The 20,129-nt window shown below is 43.6% G+C and overlaps 1 protein-coding gene across 18 annotated transcripts in view; it reads right to left on the minus strand.

The window, feature by feature from the left end:
- Positions 1-20,129, minus strand: part of shank3a (SH3 and multiple ankyrin repeat domains 3a) — an 80,354-nt gene that overhangs the window by 34,666 nt on the left and 25,559 nt on the right. For 15 of the 18 annotated variants that reach the window (XR_013299530.1, XM_077595746.1, XM_077595745.1 and 12 more), the window contains 9 exons: positions 10,279-10,387; positions 9,294-9,445; positions 7,712-7,879; positions 7,070-7,186; positions 5,255-5,332; positions 5,100-5,166; positions 3,751-3,986; positions 3,503-3,666; positions 1-123 (listed from right to left, as the gene is read on the minus strand). The exon at positions 1-123 is cut by the window's left edge and continues 74 nt beyond it. Coding sequence is in view for 17 of the 18 variants with exons in the window: in XM_077595746.1 (XP_077451872.1) it covers positions 1-123; positions 3,503-3,666; positions 3,751-3,986; positions 5,100-5,166; positions 5,255-5,332; positions 7,070-7,186; positions 7,712-7,879; positions 9,294-9,445; positions 10,279-10,387 (1,214 nt within the window). In the remaining variant the exon portion in view is untranslated. Of the gene's footprint in view, positions 124-3,502; positions 3,667-3,750; positions 3,987-5,099; positions 5,167-5,254; positions 5,333-7,069; positions 7,187-7,711; positions 7,880-9,293; positions 9,446-10,278; positions 10,388-11,077; positions 11,106-17,639; positions 17,795-18,504; positions 18,934-20,129 lie in introns of those variants that run through there. The other 3 variants (XM_077595748.1, XM_077595749.1, XM_077595750.1) reach the window with 3 other exon arrangements.

Here is a 20,129-nt window from a genome sequence, read left to right on the forward strand (position 1 = left end):
GTGCGACCCGGGACGGCGCTGTAGAGTTTCCTCTTGGGCCCGCGGGCGCCGCCGCTGCCGCCGCCGCCTCCGCCCACGATGGCGCGCCGGGGCGGGCTCACGTCCCGCTGCACCGAGCCGGGGCTGTAAACAAACACGTACGTTACCGCGGCCATCCGAGCTGGCAGTCACGGCGCTCCGATTCCTAAAAGGGGGGCCTGGCCAAAACGGCGGGGGATCTTCCGCCGGCAAAAAACTAAACGGTCCTTTCCGGCCGCCCCTCGGAATCCCCTCTCGCTCATCCCGAGTTGGCCAAACGCGGATCCCGCGTGTCCGGTTAGCGGGCGGGACGACGGACGGATCCCGCCGTCTCAAATCCCTCCCGCCGAGGGGGAGCGCCCACTTCCTTCCTCGCCTCCTCCCCTCCCCTCCCCTCTCCTCCTCTCCTCTCCTCTCGGTACTCGCTCGCTCACGGTGTGGGCCCCTCCCCTTTGATTCAATGAGCTAGCCGTACGCGCGCCGGCCGTTCCGACATATTGCGCACGCGGCGGGGGCGGGGTCCCAATGCGTTAGGCTCCTCCCATCCCTCCCCGATGACTCTCTTCTACTGGCCGACGCTGGCGTATTAGCAGAGCTGGTCGTTCATCCCGGCTTCGCCGCCACTACCCGAGCCACGTGCTCTCCCCCCTCCCCCGCCCGCTTCTCCTCTCCGCCGCCAATCATTTCAACATCTGAACTGGGGGCGGAGCTTAGGGTGGCATCTTGGGGTGCCAAGGGAAAAAAAAGAAGGGACACCCTCATTGGTAGAGCTGACCGTCCCGTTAACCGTCACCCTCCCATTCATTCATTTTCCGTTCCGGCATCGAATAATCGCGTTTCGCGGTCATTCATTGACGGGACGGCCGTCGCCGTAAGCGAGACTGAAAAATGATTCATTTTTTTTCTTCTGTGCTGTGCTCATTTTTTCATTTCCTATATTTTTACATTTTGAAAAGAACGATCAAGTGTGCCGGACTGTCATTTTGACCATCTTTTCTAAAGCGACCACAGATTTCATATTGGGTTGTAAATATGAATGAGGAGGCGCACCATTTCCCTCAAACGCCGGCGTATAAATGTTATCGTTTGAGTGAGGAACGTGAAAACTGCTGCAATTCTATTTCTATTTAGTGGACCATTAAACACAGTCGATGACATTAGCATTATCATAAGTAAATAAAGTAAACATCAATAAAAAGAGCGTTTTGGAGGTTGCTTGCGCAGGACGCTTTGGAAAAGATCTAAAAGGGTATTGGCTTAGTATTTGAAAACTGTATATTAAAAAAAAAGAAATTCTAATGAACTACGCCCGCCCGGTATTCAAACAAGAAGTAAGTCGAAAGACTAGAAGTAAAAAAAATAAAATTAAAATAAAAATCCACTCTGAGGATTGATGCTTGTGCATCCTAAGAATATAGCGTAGCGACCATATTTAAGGCATTTCAGTCCGTGTGTTCACAAAAAAGAAGATTAGAAATGGGGGAGAGAAAAGAGGACGAAGAAGAGAAATCGAAAAATTTTAAAAGTGAAGAAAAGGAAAGCGCAAGTAGGAGGAGGATGTAGGAGAGCATGTGAAGAGTAAGAAAAAGCAATTGAAAATGAAGACAAGAGGGAGAGGACAAAAGAGCAACAAGAAGGGGTAAAAGACACATAAATGTACAACCTTATTTTTAAGCTACCTGGGTTTCATTTTCCTCCTTGGCCGCGCTTGAAGGCAATAGATTTCCAAGCCGTGTGGACTGAAAAGGCTGGCAGCCCACCAATGACTCACTGAGGATTTCCCCCTTATAGGGAACGTGAGGAGCCGCCTTGATTAGTGGTGAATGAGTCAGCGATTCACCTGAATCCCATCCCGCAAGAATTAGTACTTCTACGAATACAAAGCGTGACAAATGCGCTGCCTTTTAAAGCCGTCGGGTGAGACGGAATAACATCTCACGCAAATGCAATCTCCTGACGTTCAAATTCAAGTCACGGCCGCTCGATATTGACTCATTATGCGCGCGTTAACCTGTTGCGCAACCTCGCCGATCCAATCGAGCGCCTTATGCGATAGGAGTCATTTATCTGTAATTGTGAAGTCAATTCTTAGGCGGCGTTAAGGCCCCGACTCTTACGCCATGCCCGCGGCATCCTCGACGGCCATTACCGTCCGAGGCGTACGTGTCTCGCAAGTATTAACGGGCAATTAAGCCACTGGCCAAATGCTTTTCACGACGATACTATTATCCGTGGCCGGATGTTTCGTCGAAAGACGTTTGGTCGACCGGACGTTTGGTCGATCGGACGTTTGGTCGACCGGACGTTTGGTCGACCGGACGTTTGGTCGACCGGACGTTTGGTCGACCGGACGTTTGGTCGACCGGACGTTTGGTCGACCGGACGTTTCGTCGACTGGACGTTTGGTCGCCGGGTTCGCTCGTTGTCAAATTATGACAGAGAGTTTACTGTTGATATTTTGATATTAGATATTTAGATATTAAACTCACCCTCTCTCTCTCTCGCTCATGATTATAATTTTGAGAGCTGGTTTCAACAGTAACAACCCGGCGATCAAACGTCCGTTCGACCAAACGTCCGTTCGACCAAACGTCCGTTCGACCAAACGTCCGTTCGACCAAACGTCCGTTCGCCCAAACGTCCGTTCGACCAAACGTCCGTTCGACCAAACGTCCGTTCGACCAAACGTCCGTTCGACCAAACGTCCGTTCGACCAAACGGCCGTTCGACCAAACGTCCGTTCGACCAAACGTCCGGTCGACCAAACGTCCGGTCGACCAAACGTCCGGTCGACCAAACGTCCGGTCGACCAAACGCCCGGTCGACCAAACGCCCGGTCGACCAAACGCCCGGTCGACCAAACGTCTTTCAACGAAACGTCCGAGTACCCTAATATCAATGTAGGATTTCATTGTGCAGAACAGTTTTAGTGTAGTAGGGCTATACCTGTTTTTGCAACATTGTTGGCTGCATGCCAAAAATCTGGCATTAGTTAACTCCTCGACTGCAATTAACGGCGATGGACGTCCAATACATTTTAAGTAAGAGGCCCATTTTGTCGGCATCCTGGACATCTAAAAGTGATGAACTCATTTCAACTCAGAATAAATTTGCGTGGGACATCACGACATACATGCTAACCGTTAGCTTTTAGCTAATGTTGCACGAGCATTCCATGGTCACCTTTATTGATTACAGAGCATTTCTGGGCCACTTCCTGTTGATTTCAAGTCAATTTCTAATAAGTTTGGATTATTCCCAGGTCAATTCCTGTCAATTTTGGAGCAATTCGAGGACATTATTTTTCTATCAATTTCAAACTCGGACCTGGAAAAAAAAATCTTCATTCGTTCATTGGCTTCCAGACTCTCAGTTCAAATAGATTGGATGTCTATTAGTAATAACGTAGAAGAAGACTCATTTAGAATGAAGGAAAAGAGCCACGTCGTGGTCAATGACAGCAAAGGACTTGAGCGTTACAGACCTGAGTCTTCCCCGATGTCCGTGAGGATAACCGTGGCTGTGCGAGCGTCTCGGTACCGGCCTGTCGTCATCGTGCGAGTGGTGCAGGGAAGGCGAACGGGAATGAGAGGACCTGGAACTACCCGTGCTCTGGAGACTGCTGTCTGGAAAGTCGCCGTGACGACTCTGCAAATCCAGAGCGGTGATTCACTTTGGCGTCAGATAAAAAGACGACGCCGGCGTCAGATAAAAAGACGGCGCCGGCCTCACCTCTCCGAAGCTCCCCCCCTGCGGCTGTCCGAAAGCGGGCAGGCTCCTCAGCGACGGGACGGGCGAGTGACCCTGCTGTCGGCCGCGGGACTCGCGGGGTGTCTGCCGCTGGATGTGGACGACGTCGTTGCCGTTGAGGTTGTTGTCGCTGGCAGAGCGCAGCAGCGAACGGGGGGACGGCGTGGGGCCCGTCACCCGCCGACGGTTGGTGTAGGAGGGCGTCTCCCGGAAAGGCACTGGCGACATACCACCAGTTTTTTAACCATAAGCCACTTTATTAGCTTGAAACTAGCTTTTTTTTGAATGGGTAAAAGCCTCTTTCCAATGTTTGGTATCATTACAGAAGAACAAGCCGTGGTTGGTCCTTTCCAAAGTCTGGTTCTGGGACGCCGTCCAAATTTTTGTCAAAGAGTTTAAAGCAGGGGTCCCCAAACCGGTCCTCGGGGGCCGGTGTGGGTGCAGGTTTTTGTTCCAACCGATCCAGCACAGACAGTTTGACCAATGAGATTTCAGCAGAAAACAAGAAGCACCTGACTGCAATCCACTGATTTCACTGGTAGGACACCAGATTGGTCAAAAGGTGTCCTCTTTCAGGGTTGGAATGAAAACCCGTACCCACTGCGGTCCTATGTGGAATAGTTTGGAGACCATTGGTTTAAAGGATCACATTAAATTCCATTGAAACCGCATGCAGGTCATTTTGACCCTCTATTGGAAGTTTTCAGTAGTAGTAGTAGTAGAAAGTAAGGCAAAAATCGGCCTTCATCACAGTAGAGAAGAACAGTGCAGAATCACGGTAATTACCGCCTAAAAAGGTAATTACACCAGACAGTGAGAGAAATAGGACTTAATGCCACACAATAAGGGGACGTTCAGGAAAGATGGGAGAAAACGAAAGGTGGTGGGACTAAAAGGGAACACGATGACACCAAAAAAAGGGTGTCATGAGACAGTGTTGGGGAAAATGGGACACCATTGAAAAGATAACAAGGACAAGACAAGACAAATATTTGGACGTGAAGCACAGGAAACCACTTGGAAAAATGTAGAGGATATTATTGTAGCACACTGGGATACGGATGTCCCCATTAAATTGGTGGGCAGGGGCGGATCTAGAAAAATATTAATGGTTGCGCAGGAATGTTTTGAGGGGTCTGGCCCCCGAAAAAAAAAATTCTAGATTGGTGATTTTACTGTTGTACAGTATCTGCTGTGCACTAGATGGCAGAGTTTTCCTGTGTTTTGCAGTTCCTTTGAACATTTATCTGCATATCTTCACATTGTATTCAATGTCCCATCGACCCGCCCAGACATTTTCAAAAAATGTTGCCAAAAACCAAGTTACTTACCAACATCTGATGCTTTGTGGACCTTTATGATTTCAGCCAGATCAAAGTTCCCTGCTATAATAGCCACCTAGCGCAACAGAAAATGGGGACAAATGTTAGTTTGTTTGAGCAGTATGCTTGAAATGTTGCAAAATGTGTGCCGTGGTGTTTGGCACCTGAAAGGCAGTCTGGCTGTTGTAGTTCTTGATCTCCTTGTTGGCGCCACGAAACAGAAGAACCCGAGCGCAGCTGTCCTAGATGACAATACGGACATTGACGTCATTTGAGCGGCCGCCACGGCAGATTCGGGCGAACGTTTTCTCTGGACTTTTAATTAGCTCGCCTTTGAGACAGGTCGCGGGATGAGATGTATTTGCAGAATTTGAAATGTCACCTTGCAGAAATGTTTGTATTCATCAGAACTCAACGGCTGACGGCGCCAGATGTCGGATCTGGGCCACGTACTTAGCGTAGTTGTACACAAAACCCAGAGGCAAAGTGAAATCCGCTGGTAGATTGATGGACAGACACGTGAGTGACCAGGGTGGCCCACACGCCAGGCGCTTTGGTTCGATATGTCATTTTACACCGACCGGGTCGGATCCGATACTCAGTATTGGCATCGGCCCCTCATACCTCTATTTTTGGAGTATCGGATTTAGTGGCAAGATCAGATCCGATCCGAGCGGTCGCGTGTGATTTTGTACAATCGTGTTTATTTTTTTTGGCTGTTGTAAATCAAACCAATAGGCAAATATTTGTCTATGTCTTTCTACTTTTCTTTAGAAACTAATGTCAAGTAACAGATAATCATGTAAAATTGTAAACAATTTAATACAATAAAAAAGTGATTCATCAGTTACTGGTTACATAAAATTTTGCATTTTTTTACGGGTCTAAAAATATGGCCATTGGATCAGTATTGGCAAAAAATATCTTTAGAAAAATCAATAAATTTAAACAATAAATTATAAGATTTTTTACTGACTCAATTATAAGAAAGAAATAGTTCCGGCACCCCCCGCGTCCCCACAACTTCATTGTATGCCACATGTGTCAAAGTGGCGGCCCGGGGGCCAAATCTGGCCCGCCGCATCATTTTGTGTGGCCCGGCAAAGTAAATCATGAGTGCCGACTTTCTGTTTTAGGATCAAATTCAAATGAAGAGTATAGATCATGGGTCGGGAACCTTTTTGACGAAGAGAGCCACAAACAATTGATATTTTCCAATGTTATTCCTCGTGTGCCATACTACGAATTTAAAAGTCAAAATACATACATGTAAACGAATGCCTTTTCAATTTTTGGGGGGGAATTTCACCACTTTTAAAGTGGAAAAAAAAAAGAATATTTTTTAAAAGATTCTTATACTGTTGCTAATCAATGAGGATGCATTTCAGAAGAGTCTACTGCAAAAAAAAAGAAGATTAAAGCAAAAAAAATGAAGATTAAAGCAGTTCTAGATGTAATATATCAGTGCTGTCACCAGCGATTTCCATATTTTAGCTCACAGGTTAGCAAAGAGCCAGATGCACCCATCAAAAGAGCCACATGTGGCTCCCGAGCCATAGGTTCCCTACCCCTGGTATAGATGTATATTAAATTTCCTGATTTTCCCCCTTTTGAATCAATAATTGTAATTTTTTAATCCATTTTTTCTGTGTTTTTAGTTCAAAAGTCATTTTGTATAATCTAAAAATATATTTTAAAAAAAGCTAAAATAAACATTGTTTTAGATCTATAAAAAAACTGAATATTCAGGGTTTTTAATCCAGTTCTTTTAATCCATTTATAAACAAAAAATCTAAATATTATATCTAAAATGGTCCGGCCCACGTGAAATCAAGTTGACGTTAAAGCGGCCATCGAACCAACCCGAGTCTGACACCCCTGTTATATGCCATTGAGAAAAAAAAGAGTGATACATAAAATGTGTTGACATTTTGATGTCGTGAGTGTGAGCGGTGGTCAACATAAGGGTCATATCGTACCTGGTTGTAGAGCGCACAGACGTGGAGGGCCGTGTTCCCCGAAGCGTTTTGGGCGCTCATGTCCGCTTCGTAAAACAGAAGATGCTCCAGGTGCTGAACGTGGCCGTAACGGCACGACTGCAAGAAAACAGACGTTGAAAAAGTCGCACTGGACTCACATTTTTGAAATTGATCATAACCGAAGAACAAACATTATGCGTTAAAGCACGGGTAGGGAACCTATGGCTCGTAGGTAAAATATGGAAATCATTGGTGAGAGAGCGGAGTCCCGAACGCACTAACAAGAGCGTCACTGCGGCGTCGACACTACCTGTACCCCTATTTTAATCATAATTTTGTTTTTTATTACTCTTCTGCATGCATGATATCATTGATACTGATTTTGTAAGCCACCACATAACAATGTTGTCAAAAGAAATCAGAGACTTTTTGTACGTTAAAAGTGATGAAATGACCCAAAAAATAAAAATTACACTTTCATATATTTTTACTTTTCAATTCCGAGAATGGCTCTCAAGAAATAACATTAGAAAATATTAATTGTTTATGGCTCGCGCTGTCAAAAAGGTTCCCGCCCCCTGCGTTAAAGTAACAATAGTAACATGGACAGCAACAGGGTTTTGGCATGGGCGTTTACGCCACCTGGTGTATCTCCTGCCAGCCGTTCTCGTCCACGCAGCCGACTTGCGCATGGTCGTGCAGCAGCAGCTCGCAGCAGTAAGGGTCCCCGCCCACCATAGAGCTGTGGTAGAGGGGGGTGAGCCCCCGACTGTCTTTGTAGTCGGGTGATGCGCCCAAGTCTAACAGCGTCTGGAAAAAAAAAAGTTGCCATTCAGCACTGTAAGCCGTTAAAAATGAGTAGAATTTCGTGTAGCGAGCCCCAATTTGCTATTTTGGAGATGTAATAAATGTGGAATTTGGAATGTATTTCTCTTGTATTCTTATTTTGTATTCTTAGCATTAGCATCTAGAATAGAATTTTAGTGACACCTACTGGTCAAGGTCTGTCATCACTTTGTATATAGCGCCTCCTCTTGTTGTTTCCGCCTAAAGTTTGTCTCTGCCTACCTTGAATAAAAGTCATACCTGTCAACCTCTGCCGATAACTGCCCTTATAAATGATTATGATTCCCCTTACAAACCCCCCAAAAACCTTACAAACACCGTACGAGTCGTACGGTGTTTGTAAGGTTTTTGGGGGGTTTGTAAGGGGAATCATAATCATTTATAAGGGCAGTTATCGGCAGAGGTTGACAGGTATGAAAAGTGCTCGCGGTCCCCTTTTCGGATGTGTATTTGGCAAAGCAGAGCTACCAGATCGACGTGGGCTCTGTCCGTCCGCTCCCCCCCTTTTCGGAAGGGTGGGGGCGAACAAGAGACAAAGAAGCTAGCGAGCCGCGACGGTCGTGGAAAGCAGCCTGCCACGCACCACTCCGAGAAGGCCGACAGAGTCTAAAACTATTACATGCTTGGTGCCTCCTCTGCTTGAAGATTATTTTGATGTTGGGGATTTAGCCCTCACAATAAGTTGGGGAAAAATTGATATTTTTCCCCAACTTGACAAGGTTGTCCAACATCAAGGCTATAAAAAAGGGTTATTTGCAAAAACATTTTTGGGGGGGCAAAACAGTTGTCCAGCACATAATTAAGTGACATTGAAATATTTGGTAATCATCAATATGGCCTCCCAGACAGAATGGATTGGACGTCTAACACCATCTATGGCAGCCAATGAGTTAAGAGAAATTTTTGATCGGATGTGGGACGTCTTTATCCAAAAGCTAATAAACGACATATTGAGGAAGGAATAAAAGCTGCGGGTCAAAATTTTCCCAGATGAGCGCTCGTACAGAGTCAGAGTAGACGAACTGTACGAGAACAGTCAGTAAATACCAACGCGCTCAGGGATGGCGTTTCCATCGGAGTAAAATTGCTCGGGCGGAAGATATTGGACGCCGGCCAACCAAAATTGGCAGAACTGAACCATTGTTAAAGAGAAATGAATGAAAAGAGGTGACTCACTAATTTCCTGCCCGTCCGTGTACACCACAATAGAGTAAATATGCTTTTTAAAAGTCTTAATATGTTTTATCATTGAAGATAAAAAGGAATATATATAAGTGCCTCCTGAGACGAGACGAATAAATTACCTTTGTGCACCTTAGTTTTTTTTTTTTTTAAACGTTTTACTCATGAAAAAAACAATGTGGTGTGAGTGACTCACAATGAGCGCCGTGTGGTTTTTGCTGCGCACGGCCTTGTGCAGGGAGGTGATCCCATCTTTTGTTCTGAAGTCCAGATGAGCGCCGCCGCTCTTCAGCACCTTGATGACTTCCCCGCATCCTTCCAGCTGGACTGCTAGCGTCAAAGGGCATTCTTAAAAATAAAAAAAAAAAATCATAAAATGTCCCTTTACTACCTCAGATGGCAAAAATAACAAGCAGCAAGTGCCACTAAAGGAGCAAATTGTTGGCCCGAAGCCCATCACAAGAAGTCATGCCAATACATGTCCAATCACGTGGTGTCCAATCATCTTTTTACTTTCAATTGAAATAAGTTTCCTTAGTAGCAGCCAACAATGAAGCAAATAGTTAGATCGAGCGGTCGATTGGTCGCCGGTCTTTTGGTCGCCGTCTTTTGGTCGCCGGACTTTTGGTCACGGTGTTTTGGTCGCCCGGACCGCGACAACGGGCGACCAAAAGACCGGCGACCAAAAGACCGGCGACAAAACAAGGTAAAACAACACGGTGTACGCATCAATAAAAGCCAACAATGGCCATGAGCAGTTTCACTGAGCCGACGTGTGAGTGTATAAGAGTTGGTATGTACATGCGTTGTCCCTTTAAGAAGCTACGTCAGTCAGGGTCTTAACAAGTTCTCCAACAAAAAACAATAAAAGTCCGGGAAATTTGGAGCTTTTCTTTAGCCTAATAATTAATAGGGCATTAAGTATGACTAAATAGTAATTCACAGTTTGTATTTAGGGAATTTGAGCAACAATTTAAATGGTAATTATCAATAACCTTCCATGCGACCAAAAGACCGGCGACCAATCGACCGTGTACCGCGGTCAAAAGGGCATATCAACCAATCTCGTCAGCCATGTAGGGATTAAAATGAATGTGAGGTGATTATAAATTGGCTTTTTTAAAAGTCACGTGATTCAAAACAAAGGCAAAAGTTGCAGCATTTCCGGGCAAGACCCTCACCTCCGGTGTCAGGATCGTGAAAATTGGGGTCCAAGCCTTTTTCCAGAAAGCGGGAGACCTTCTCGACGCTCCTCTGCTGCACACATTCCATGAATTTCCTCAGGTTGGCCTAATGGGGGGAGAAAGGGAAGCGACATCTGTGATTGGCCCGCCCGCCCGCTGGCCTGGCTGACGCCGTTTAATAATGCAGCGAGCAGATGAAAGCTTCGTTCGTTCGCCAGCGCGTCGAGGTTTTATGTCTCTTCTGTCGCCGTATCAGACAAATGGAGCGCGAGGACGTGGATGAGCTCGCCGCAAAGATCGGGCTGCAGCGTTCACGTGGTAGTGGAAATGTAGAAACGCTCCCGAGGGTGCTCACCCGGGCTTTTCCTCAAGAGGGAAACACCTGTTCGTCGACGTAAACCCTATGATTGGATGACGGACGCTCACGTGATACTTCATCTCATTTTGCGCCAAAAAAGCACATTAAATTAAAAAGAGAAAATGAAGTTTCTCCATGCGAACCCCGTGATTGGATGACGGAAGCTCCCGTGGTGCTGGATTTCATTCAACGGCAAATACGAGCAAATCTTACCCTCGATTTGATATTTCTAAAGCAAATTTTAGACCGTACGTATGTCAAAAACATCGAAATAAAATATTCATCTTTTCCCCTCTACCGTGTTCTTCAGCATTTTGGGGGTGCTGGAGTTTGTTTCAATAGGAGTGAACTGCAAAAACTTTCTAAAAACAATTGCCGTCATCTTTTTGCCATCTAATGTCCATTTTATGAGCTATTGGAGAAGGTAACGCTACTCACCATGTCCTATAACGTACGCTTCCTCTCCTGAATTCCTCTCCTCGCCCTACGTTTCAAGCGCCCTGGACCGCCCCCTCTGACACGAGCGTGGCGGCGACCGCTTTGCCAGTGAGAGATATTCGCTTGAGTTACTTTGCTTAAATCCCCCCCCCCCCCCCCCCCCCCCCCACTGGCCTTCCTTCCTCCTCCCATTTTCAGATGTTGGCAGATGCGGTTGTTATGGTGATGGGATACAAAAGACAATGAGTACAGAAGGGAAAACTGTGGCCAATACAAGAAATCTACCTCGTAATTACAAGAAGTCAGACATTGAAATATTCGGAGAGAAAAATCGCAATATTACGAGATGAAAATCGAACTATTGTGAGTTTAAAAAATATCTAAATTTGACGTACATGAACTCTTAGATGTTACAATTCCAAGATTCAAATCGTCTATGACAGCGGTGTCAGACTCGGGTTGGTTCGCGGGCTGCGTTAACGTCAACTCGATTTCATGTGGGCCGGACCATTTTAGATATAATATTTAGATTTTTTATTTTTATAAATGGATTAAAAGAAGGATTAAAAGCCCTGAATATTTTGTTTTTTATAGCTCTAAAACAATGTTTATTTTAGCTTTTTTTAAATATATTTTTAGATTTTACAAAATGATTTTTGAACTACAAATACAGAAAAAACGGATTAAAAAATTACAATTATTGATTTAAAAGGGGGAAAATCAGGAAATTTAATATACATCAATACTCTTCATTTTAATTTGATCCTAAAACAGAAAGTCGGCACTCATGATTTACTTTCCCGGGCCACACAAAATGATGCGGCGGGCCAGATTTGGCCCCCAGGCCGCCACTTTGACATGTGTTTTAGGTGATTTCAATATCTCTCTACGTGTAAAATTGGAATAGAGCCCCCAGAAGGTAGATGGCGGCAGATTGGCTCCTTGAAAAGTAGATTTTGGAGCAATTATGCCTTTTTTTTTTTTTTAAATAAGATTGCAGCGGTCCAAAAATAAAAAGTACATGAGTCCCAGTAGCAGCGTGAACCGGAATAATTTTACAAATGAATCTTTCAATGTGAGGAGAAGCCAGACTTGACAAATATAATGCTTTTAGCAGCTATCGACTTGCCCCCTCTACTCACGTACCAGTTTAATGGCGCACTACTCAGCACACTTTCCATACGTCAACTGTACGTCCGCTATGTGTGTCAAACAATTGCGCTGGCCTACATTGACACTCATTACCGGGGAGGTTTGGACGCATGGCAGCTGTTCGGCACGGCCGAGTAGCCATTAGCGACAATGCCCGGCCGGTATAGACTTTTTCTTTTTACACAGACACATGGATAGGTGGTGGAAAAAAAAAATACACTTGCAAGTACATGAGCCCACACGTGCCATTTGATCAATTTGTATTCAAAATGTGAGCTTTCGGGACGCTGCCAAAGCGACCAAACATTTGGAGAAGAAAGCTCGGGATTGAAGCGGCAGCCGAAAAGTACACAAAAGCCTGCTGTCAATCCAATAATAAGGATTAGCAGTCACCATCTGACCAAAGTTTGGGGGGGAAAGTATTACAAAAGTTCGGCGAAGGACCCCACACAATAAAAAATAAGACATTTATCAAACTCCATGTTGGCATTGACAGTGGCAGACGACCAATTCCTTTGAATGTTTATCGCTGAAACATGATCGTTACCGCCAATTAAATGCATTACAGTGGTACCTCGAGATACGAGCTTGATATGTTCCGGGACTGATCTCGTATGTCAATTTTCTCATAACTCAAACGAACGTTTCCCATTGAAATGAACTAAAAACTAATTAATTTGTTCCAACCCTCTGAAAAAACACCAAAAACAGGATATTGGATTGGAAAAAATGTTTTATTTGTTCTAATTCGCCATCTATTAACAAAGTAACACATAACTAGTGGTTTAATATTACTAAAACGTGTTTAATAGTACTAAAATTATACGGATTTCGAAGGGGGGGGGGGGGGGGCTGAGATACGGACAGAGAGGGGGGGGGGGGGTTTCACGGCAAAACGCTCGTTTCATAATATAAACAAATTTAAATGAACTTGGATTACGATGCAGACACACTGAAAAATAAGTTTAATAGAACCCAACACTAAACTTAATTCTAATTTTGTTTGACGTTTTGATACCTTTCTTCTCCTGGATTGGCTCTTTTTGCCCCGCCTCCACACTGACTTTCAGTCAATATCGAGGGTTGTTTGAGTTTGTATTCCCTTCACAATATTCCCAAAATGATGCACACAAATGTCCTCACAATAGGATAACGCACGACCACTTGCCAACGAGAAGTTGTATATACGCCATTCGCACTGACTAACGGGAAAAAAAACACTGAAAAAATACAATGCTCCGCCCAGTGCTTGCAGAGACATTACAAAGAGGGAGTTGCGGGGAGAGAGACAGTGCCCATGATGTTCTTATGAGCAGCATCTCGCGTCCACTGTATGTTCGTATATCAAAATTTGTCTCGTATCTCAAGATAAAGATTTGCCCGAAATTTTACTCATATCTCGAATTGCTCGTATGTCGGGCCACTCGTATGTCGAGGTACCACTGTACAGTGGAACCTCGACCTATGATCAGCTCGTGGTACGACGAAAATTTCGATCGAATAATTCGCTCGCGTTACGATCAAAATTTCGAGATGCGACCAAGCCAGGTGGCCGTGACATGAGAGGCTGTTTATCATTGTAGCGCACTGTCTTTTTTTGCCGCATCTCTTTCGTGTATAACTGATATCTACGAGCACTAAACGATTTATTCAGACAAGTTTCTCCTAAGACCAGGAAACGCACATTACCCACAATCAATACGTGCGTAGGCTATTGCATTTCCTGTTTTCGCCCTAGCCTGTTAGCTACCGTTGGCGGAGCGATCGCTAATTCAAGACTAGTACTTCTCGTTGGCAAGTGGTCGTGTGTTATCCTATTGTGAGGACATCTGTGTGCATCATTTTGGGAATATTTTGAAGGGAATACAACAGCAAACAGCCCATCGATAGCGAATGTGAGGGTGGAGGCGTGGCAAACAGCTAACCCGGAAACAAAGGTAAAAAAAAAGATTAAAACAAAATTAGAATTCAATTTTGTGTAAAGAGACATTAAACGTATGTTTGAGTGTGTCTCTATATATTAATCCAAGTTAATTTAAATTTGTTTGTTCGGTTAAGAGTACGTTGTCGTGGAAAGTCCCCCGGAGAACCCACCCCCGCCCGCTCTGTGCGTCTCTCTCTCCCGTCGGCGAAATTCGCCCAATTTTAGTTATATTAAACACATTTTATTACTATTAAACCACAAATTATGTGTTACTTTGTTAATAGATGACGAATTAGAAGAAATAAAACATTTTTTTAAATCAAATATCCTGTTTTTGGTGTTTTTTCAGAGGGTTTGAACAAATTAATGTGTTTTTCATTCATTTCAATGGGAAACGTCTGCTCGAGTTACAAAAAGCTCGGCATATTATCTCCGTCCCGGAACGGATTAAGATCGTATGTCGAGGTACCACAGTACTCGCTTATTTTTGTTTTTGTTTTTAAATAAATAAATAAAAAAGTTAATTCGCTGCCAACCTCCCACGTCCAACCGAGTGGACGTCTGGGACCGTCATTGGCACTTCATCATGATACTTCTGTGACTAGGTTTATATTAAATTCTACCTGCGATAAACCCATTTTCCGGCAGAAGCACGATTGGACGCCGAGCGTCAAGCATTCAAAGTGTACTGCAGTAGCCCGCCTGTCAAATCTCCGTCTTTCATATCTAACAGGATTACATGATAATACTCCCCAGTTCTACTACAAAAAAAGAGCAATCCACTCCACGGTAGCTTCCGGATTTTAACCCGAGGAATAGGATTTACTCAGTCGGGGGCAAATCTTTAACCTTTTACCGCCAAACATTTTTGTGCCGGCGTGTAATTACAAACACTAAAAGCTTTAAGTAACGACTCTCCGGAAGCTCCGGGATGACATTTCTGCTCTTCATTCGCGCGCACATGCGGATATTCATAATTCATCGCACTTAAGATGAGCGCACTGGATGTATCATTCATGAGTGAGGAAAGAAAACATTCCCCAAAGTAAAAAAAAGAAGAAAAAGTAACTATAGCAACGTCTTCCACATCATCATTAACAGTAAGCTTTCCATGCAATGATATATTTATGTGTAGAGAAGAAACGTCAATTCTAAACTTTGTGGTAGAGGAAGTCGTACTACAGCCACACAGAAATAAAATTAAAAACAAAAAAAAACAATAGAATGACAAGAAACGAGTTAAGAGTATAAAGGCGTAATACCATTAACATAAAGCCGTATGTTGGAATACGAGGGGAAAAAGTCCCAAAGTACCAAAAAATAATTTAAAAGTTGTACTATGAAAAGTCATAATATTATCAGATTAAAATTTTAATATTATAAAAAAATATGCAATATCATGAGAAAAAAGTACTACAAGACTATTTCTCGTTGGCAAGTGGTCGTGGGTTATCCTATTGTGAGGACATTTGTGTGAATCATTTTTGGAATATTTTGAAGGGAATACGTAGTACAACAGCAAACAGCCCATCGATAGCGAACGTGAGGATGGAGGCGTGGCAAACCGCCAACCCGGAAAACGAAGGTAACAAAAGATTACAACAAAATTAGAATTCAGTTTTGTGTAAAGTTACATTAAACGTATGTTTGAGAGTCTGTATATATTAATCCAAGTTAATTTAAATTTGTTTGTTCCGTTTACGAGTGCGTTGTCGTGGAAAAAAAAAGGAACCCCCCGCCCACGCCCCCAAATGTCTCTGTCTCCCGTCGGCGAAATCTGCCCAATTTTAGTTAGATTAAACACATTTTATTACTGTTAAACCACTAGTTATGTGTTACTTTGTTAATAGATGGCGAATTAGAAGAAATAAAACATTTTTTCCAATCCAATATCCTGTTTTTGGTGTTTTTTCAGAGGGCTGGAACGAATTAATTTGTTTTCCATTCATTTCAATGGAAAACGTCCGCTCGAGTTACGAGAATCTCGTCATACGATCTCAGTCTCGGAACGGATTACAATCGTATGTCGAGGTACCACTGTACAGTCAAAGACCGCAGAACAACAAAGCAAAAAGCACAAAGTACAAAGCAAATCAAAGTAAATGGGATCATTAAGAATCACCAAATCATTAAGACAGAAAAGCAGCAAAAACACAAAACGAGCTACGAGTTTCGGTAGCTACAATACTCAAGTGCTACACTCGTCTGCGTGGAGAAGATGGGCTTTTAGCACACGCACTATTTTAGAAAATGTCCTTGACTTTTACCTGGAAGATGAACGAAAAGCGGAAAACATCTAGAGTGAAATATATTGCTCGTCGCAGTTAGGTTTGGTCGGTTTATTTTTCTTTGCACTGTTGTTGCGCCGGTGCCTATTCAAGGAAAGGGGAGGGCTGGCAACGAATTCTACGAATGTTTGAAACACTAACAAGCAATGTTCCCTCTAATTTTCGGCGAAACGTCTTTAGGCGAATCATCCGGTCACGACATCATCATTGCTCGTCACGACATCATCATTGCTCGCTATGGGCACACCCGTATCACACCTGCCACAAGCAGGTGCATGTCAATGTTCCCTCTAATTTTTCATGTAAAACATGCTGTAAAACACGAAAAACATAAGTGGACAGAGCTACTGCCACTGGCTGCCGCTTAAACGGCGACATCATGGGGTAAAAAAAAAAAAATCCGATTTTTTTTTTTACTGCGCGCCATATGATTGAAGCTGCGCAGAGAAGACGAGAGTAGTGCGCAATTGCGCACGCTCGCAGCTTAGAGGGAACATTGCTAACAAGTACATTTTCATTCACTGCCACCCTCCAAGTTCAAATGGATCGGACGTGTATATATATATATATATATATATATATGTATATATATGTATGCATATGTATATATACACATATACATGTGTGTATATATATATATGTATGTATATGTATGTGTATATATATGTATATATGTATGTATATGTATGTATATGCATATATATATATATATATATATATATATATATATATATATTTTATTTTTTTTCATTTTATTTATTTATTTAAATTCCACAGGGAATTCAATGGGAAAAAAGTGAAAACAATATAAGATTAAGCACGTAACTTTCCATGAAAAACGTCATTGTTACATAATATTATGAGAAAAAAATTGTAAAAATATGAAACTGCACTTTATATTATGAAAGTCATCATTTTAGTAGAAAAAAGCCATACGTTGCAATATTACTAGATTAAGTGTAATATTACAAGAAAAAAAATCATTATACAACTTAGCAGGCGGCCATCTTGGGTAGGGCATTTAGGAACTACACTTGCACACACCACAACATCGACACGGTATTCTTTATTACTCGCCAACGCAGACGATGTCATTTTTATGGCGCATCGCTGCAATGCTAATGAAAAGGCAGTCCATAACAATAATAGACAATATAAAGGTTATCAGCAATTACACAAGTAAGCCTTTTGCTCCAACCTCATCGTCTTTTCTCCTTTGTGCTTTCTCCAAATGCAGCATCACGATGCCTCCTGGGTAATCCTTTTCCAAAACTATGCTCTTTTCTTATGTATATATGCACTATATTACTTTTGGTGTTATTCCTGAGCGGCAGTTTGCTGTTGGCTGCCAGCGTTGGCTTGATTAAAGGCCACAACAAAGAGCAGAAGCTGTTTGCCACTCAACAGCCCCCCCCCCAGCTTACTGTATTGTCGCCTCATACACACACAAACACACACACACACACACACACACACACACACCTCTCCCAAAACACACATTCTACTCTCTCCACTCTCTCAACTCATTCCACCCACCCGAGCAGCCACAATAGCGAGGTACATTTGTTGCGTGCTCACAATTAGCCTCAAAAACAAGGATTGTTCGCCAGGACAAACGAAATGTTCCATGCAATCCGTGCTTAGCTCGATTTAGCATGTGCGGTCGATTGGTCGACGGTCTTTTGGTCGCCGGTCTTTTGGTCGCCCCGACCGCGACAACGGGCGACCAAAAGACCGGCGACCAAAAGACCGACGACCAAAAGACCGGCGACAAAACAAGGTAAAACAACACGGTCTACGCATTAATCAAAGCCAACAATGGCCCTGAGCAGTTTCACTGAGCCGACGTGTGAGTTTGTATGGACATACATGCGTTGTCCCTTTAAGAAGTTACGTCAGTCAGGGTCTTAACAAGTTCTCCAACAAAACACAATAAAAGTCCGGGACATTTGGAGCTTTTCTTTAGCCTAATAATTACTAGGGCATTAAGTATGACTAAATAGTAATTCGCAGTTTGTATTTAGGGAATTTGAGCAACGATTTAAATGGTAATTATCACTTACCTTCCGGGCGACCAAAAGACCGGCGACCAAAAGACCGGCGACCAATCGACCGTGTACCCGATTTGGGGTCATTACAAATCATTTTTGGGAAAAAGACTGAAATTGTCCGCACTTAATTCATTTAGACGGGGATGCGAGCCTACCAGTCAAAGTCATAACTAAAGATAACATCCAGACATCATCTAGACGCTAAATACTGCAGTAAAGAAACAAGTACAATGGGAACAATAGTCCTAAAACCTGAATAATGAAGCATCATGCAAACAGAATATAGATTGTAGCAAATACAGCCGTCTAGTTAGATATGACAAGGGAATTGTCAGTTTGTGTGAAAGCATTGAATTGCGTGCGGCGGGGATGTTGGGGAATGCATTTGTCATCACAATCAACAGAAAGGAGAACGCTGAATCAGGAGCGGTCGCTCAGGTGCCTTTTCAATTACAGTGGCGCAAACGCCGCACAAATGCTACAAAAACATCAAGTCGGTACGCGTACGTCGTCGCGCCGAGGCACGGGAACGGTCTGCGCACATGTAGGCCAGGCGGGGGCGTCTCGTTCACTCGGACGGACGCGAAACTGGCTGTCGAAACGAATGGATTCGTGTATTGAACCGGGCGGCACTTTCAAAATGGAGGGTTCCATACTCGCTGCGTTTTCCGGATACATCTTTGAAACATGCATGCTAGGCTAATTGGAGGCTAGCGAATGCCGTAAACCAAGGGTGTCAGACTCGGGTTGGTTCGCGGGTCGCTTTAACGTCAGCTTGATTTCACGTGGGCCGGACCATTTTAGATATAATATTTAGATTTTTTTAAATAAATGGATTAAAAGAACTGGATTAAAAGCCCTGAATATTCAGTTTTTTATAGATCTAAAACAATGTTTATTTTAGCTTTTTTAAATATATTTTTTGATTTTACAAAATGATTTTTGAACTAAAAATACAGAAAAAAAAGATTAAAAAATTACAATTATTGATTTAAAAGGGGGGAAATCAGGAAATGTATTATACATCTATACCCTTCATTTGAATTTGATCCTAAAACAGAAAGTCGGCACTCATGATTGACTTTCCCAGGCCACACAAAATGATGCGGCGGGCCAGATTTGGCCCCTGGGCCGCCACTTTGACACGTGCCATAATGTCAAAGTCAAAAAGGCAAACACCTGCTTCAAAAATGCCCTGCAACGAACAAGCTCATCAATTCACAGCGTTGGTGTTCAATTCTGTGGGCAAACGCAACATGATACGCAAAGATTTTGAACTTTGGACAAGATTTTGCACGGTGAATTGGCCCATTTTTGCCGCGCCAGAGGAGAAGAAGAACGAGAGCATAGCAGATGCGACACAATGGCGAGAAAATCTATGATCCTCTATATTTGGACCGCACGGGAAGGACGGACGACAAAACGACAAAAAGAGGGCCAATGCGTGTCGTCTCTTTAGGTTCGGACCCACGATTGAAAGTCCATTGCGCTTTGTGTCCATTCATACTTCCTGACCCAGAATGATCGAGTCTCATGCGCCCGGAGCTTCGTGACGGGACTAATGCGACACCCGCTCAGGCCGCGAGGCAAAAGACCTTTCAGGCCAAACGTCCAATCCCATAGCCGCTCGCCCACGG

The sequence above is a fragment of the Stigmatopora argus genome, chromosome 3 (assembly GCF_051989625.1).
Source record: "Stigmatopora argus isolate UIUO_Sarg chromosome 3, RoL_Sarg_1.0, whole genome shotgun sequence".
In the NCBI taxonomy this organism is placed as follows: domain Eukaryota; kingdom Metazoa; phylum Chordata; class Actinopteri; order Syngnathiformes; family Syngnathidae; genus Stigmatopora; species Stigmatopora argus.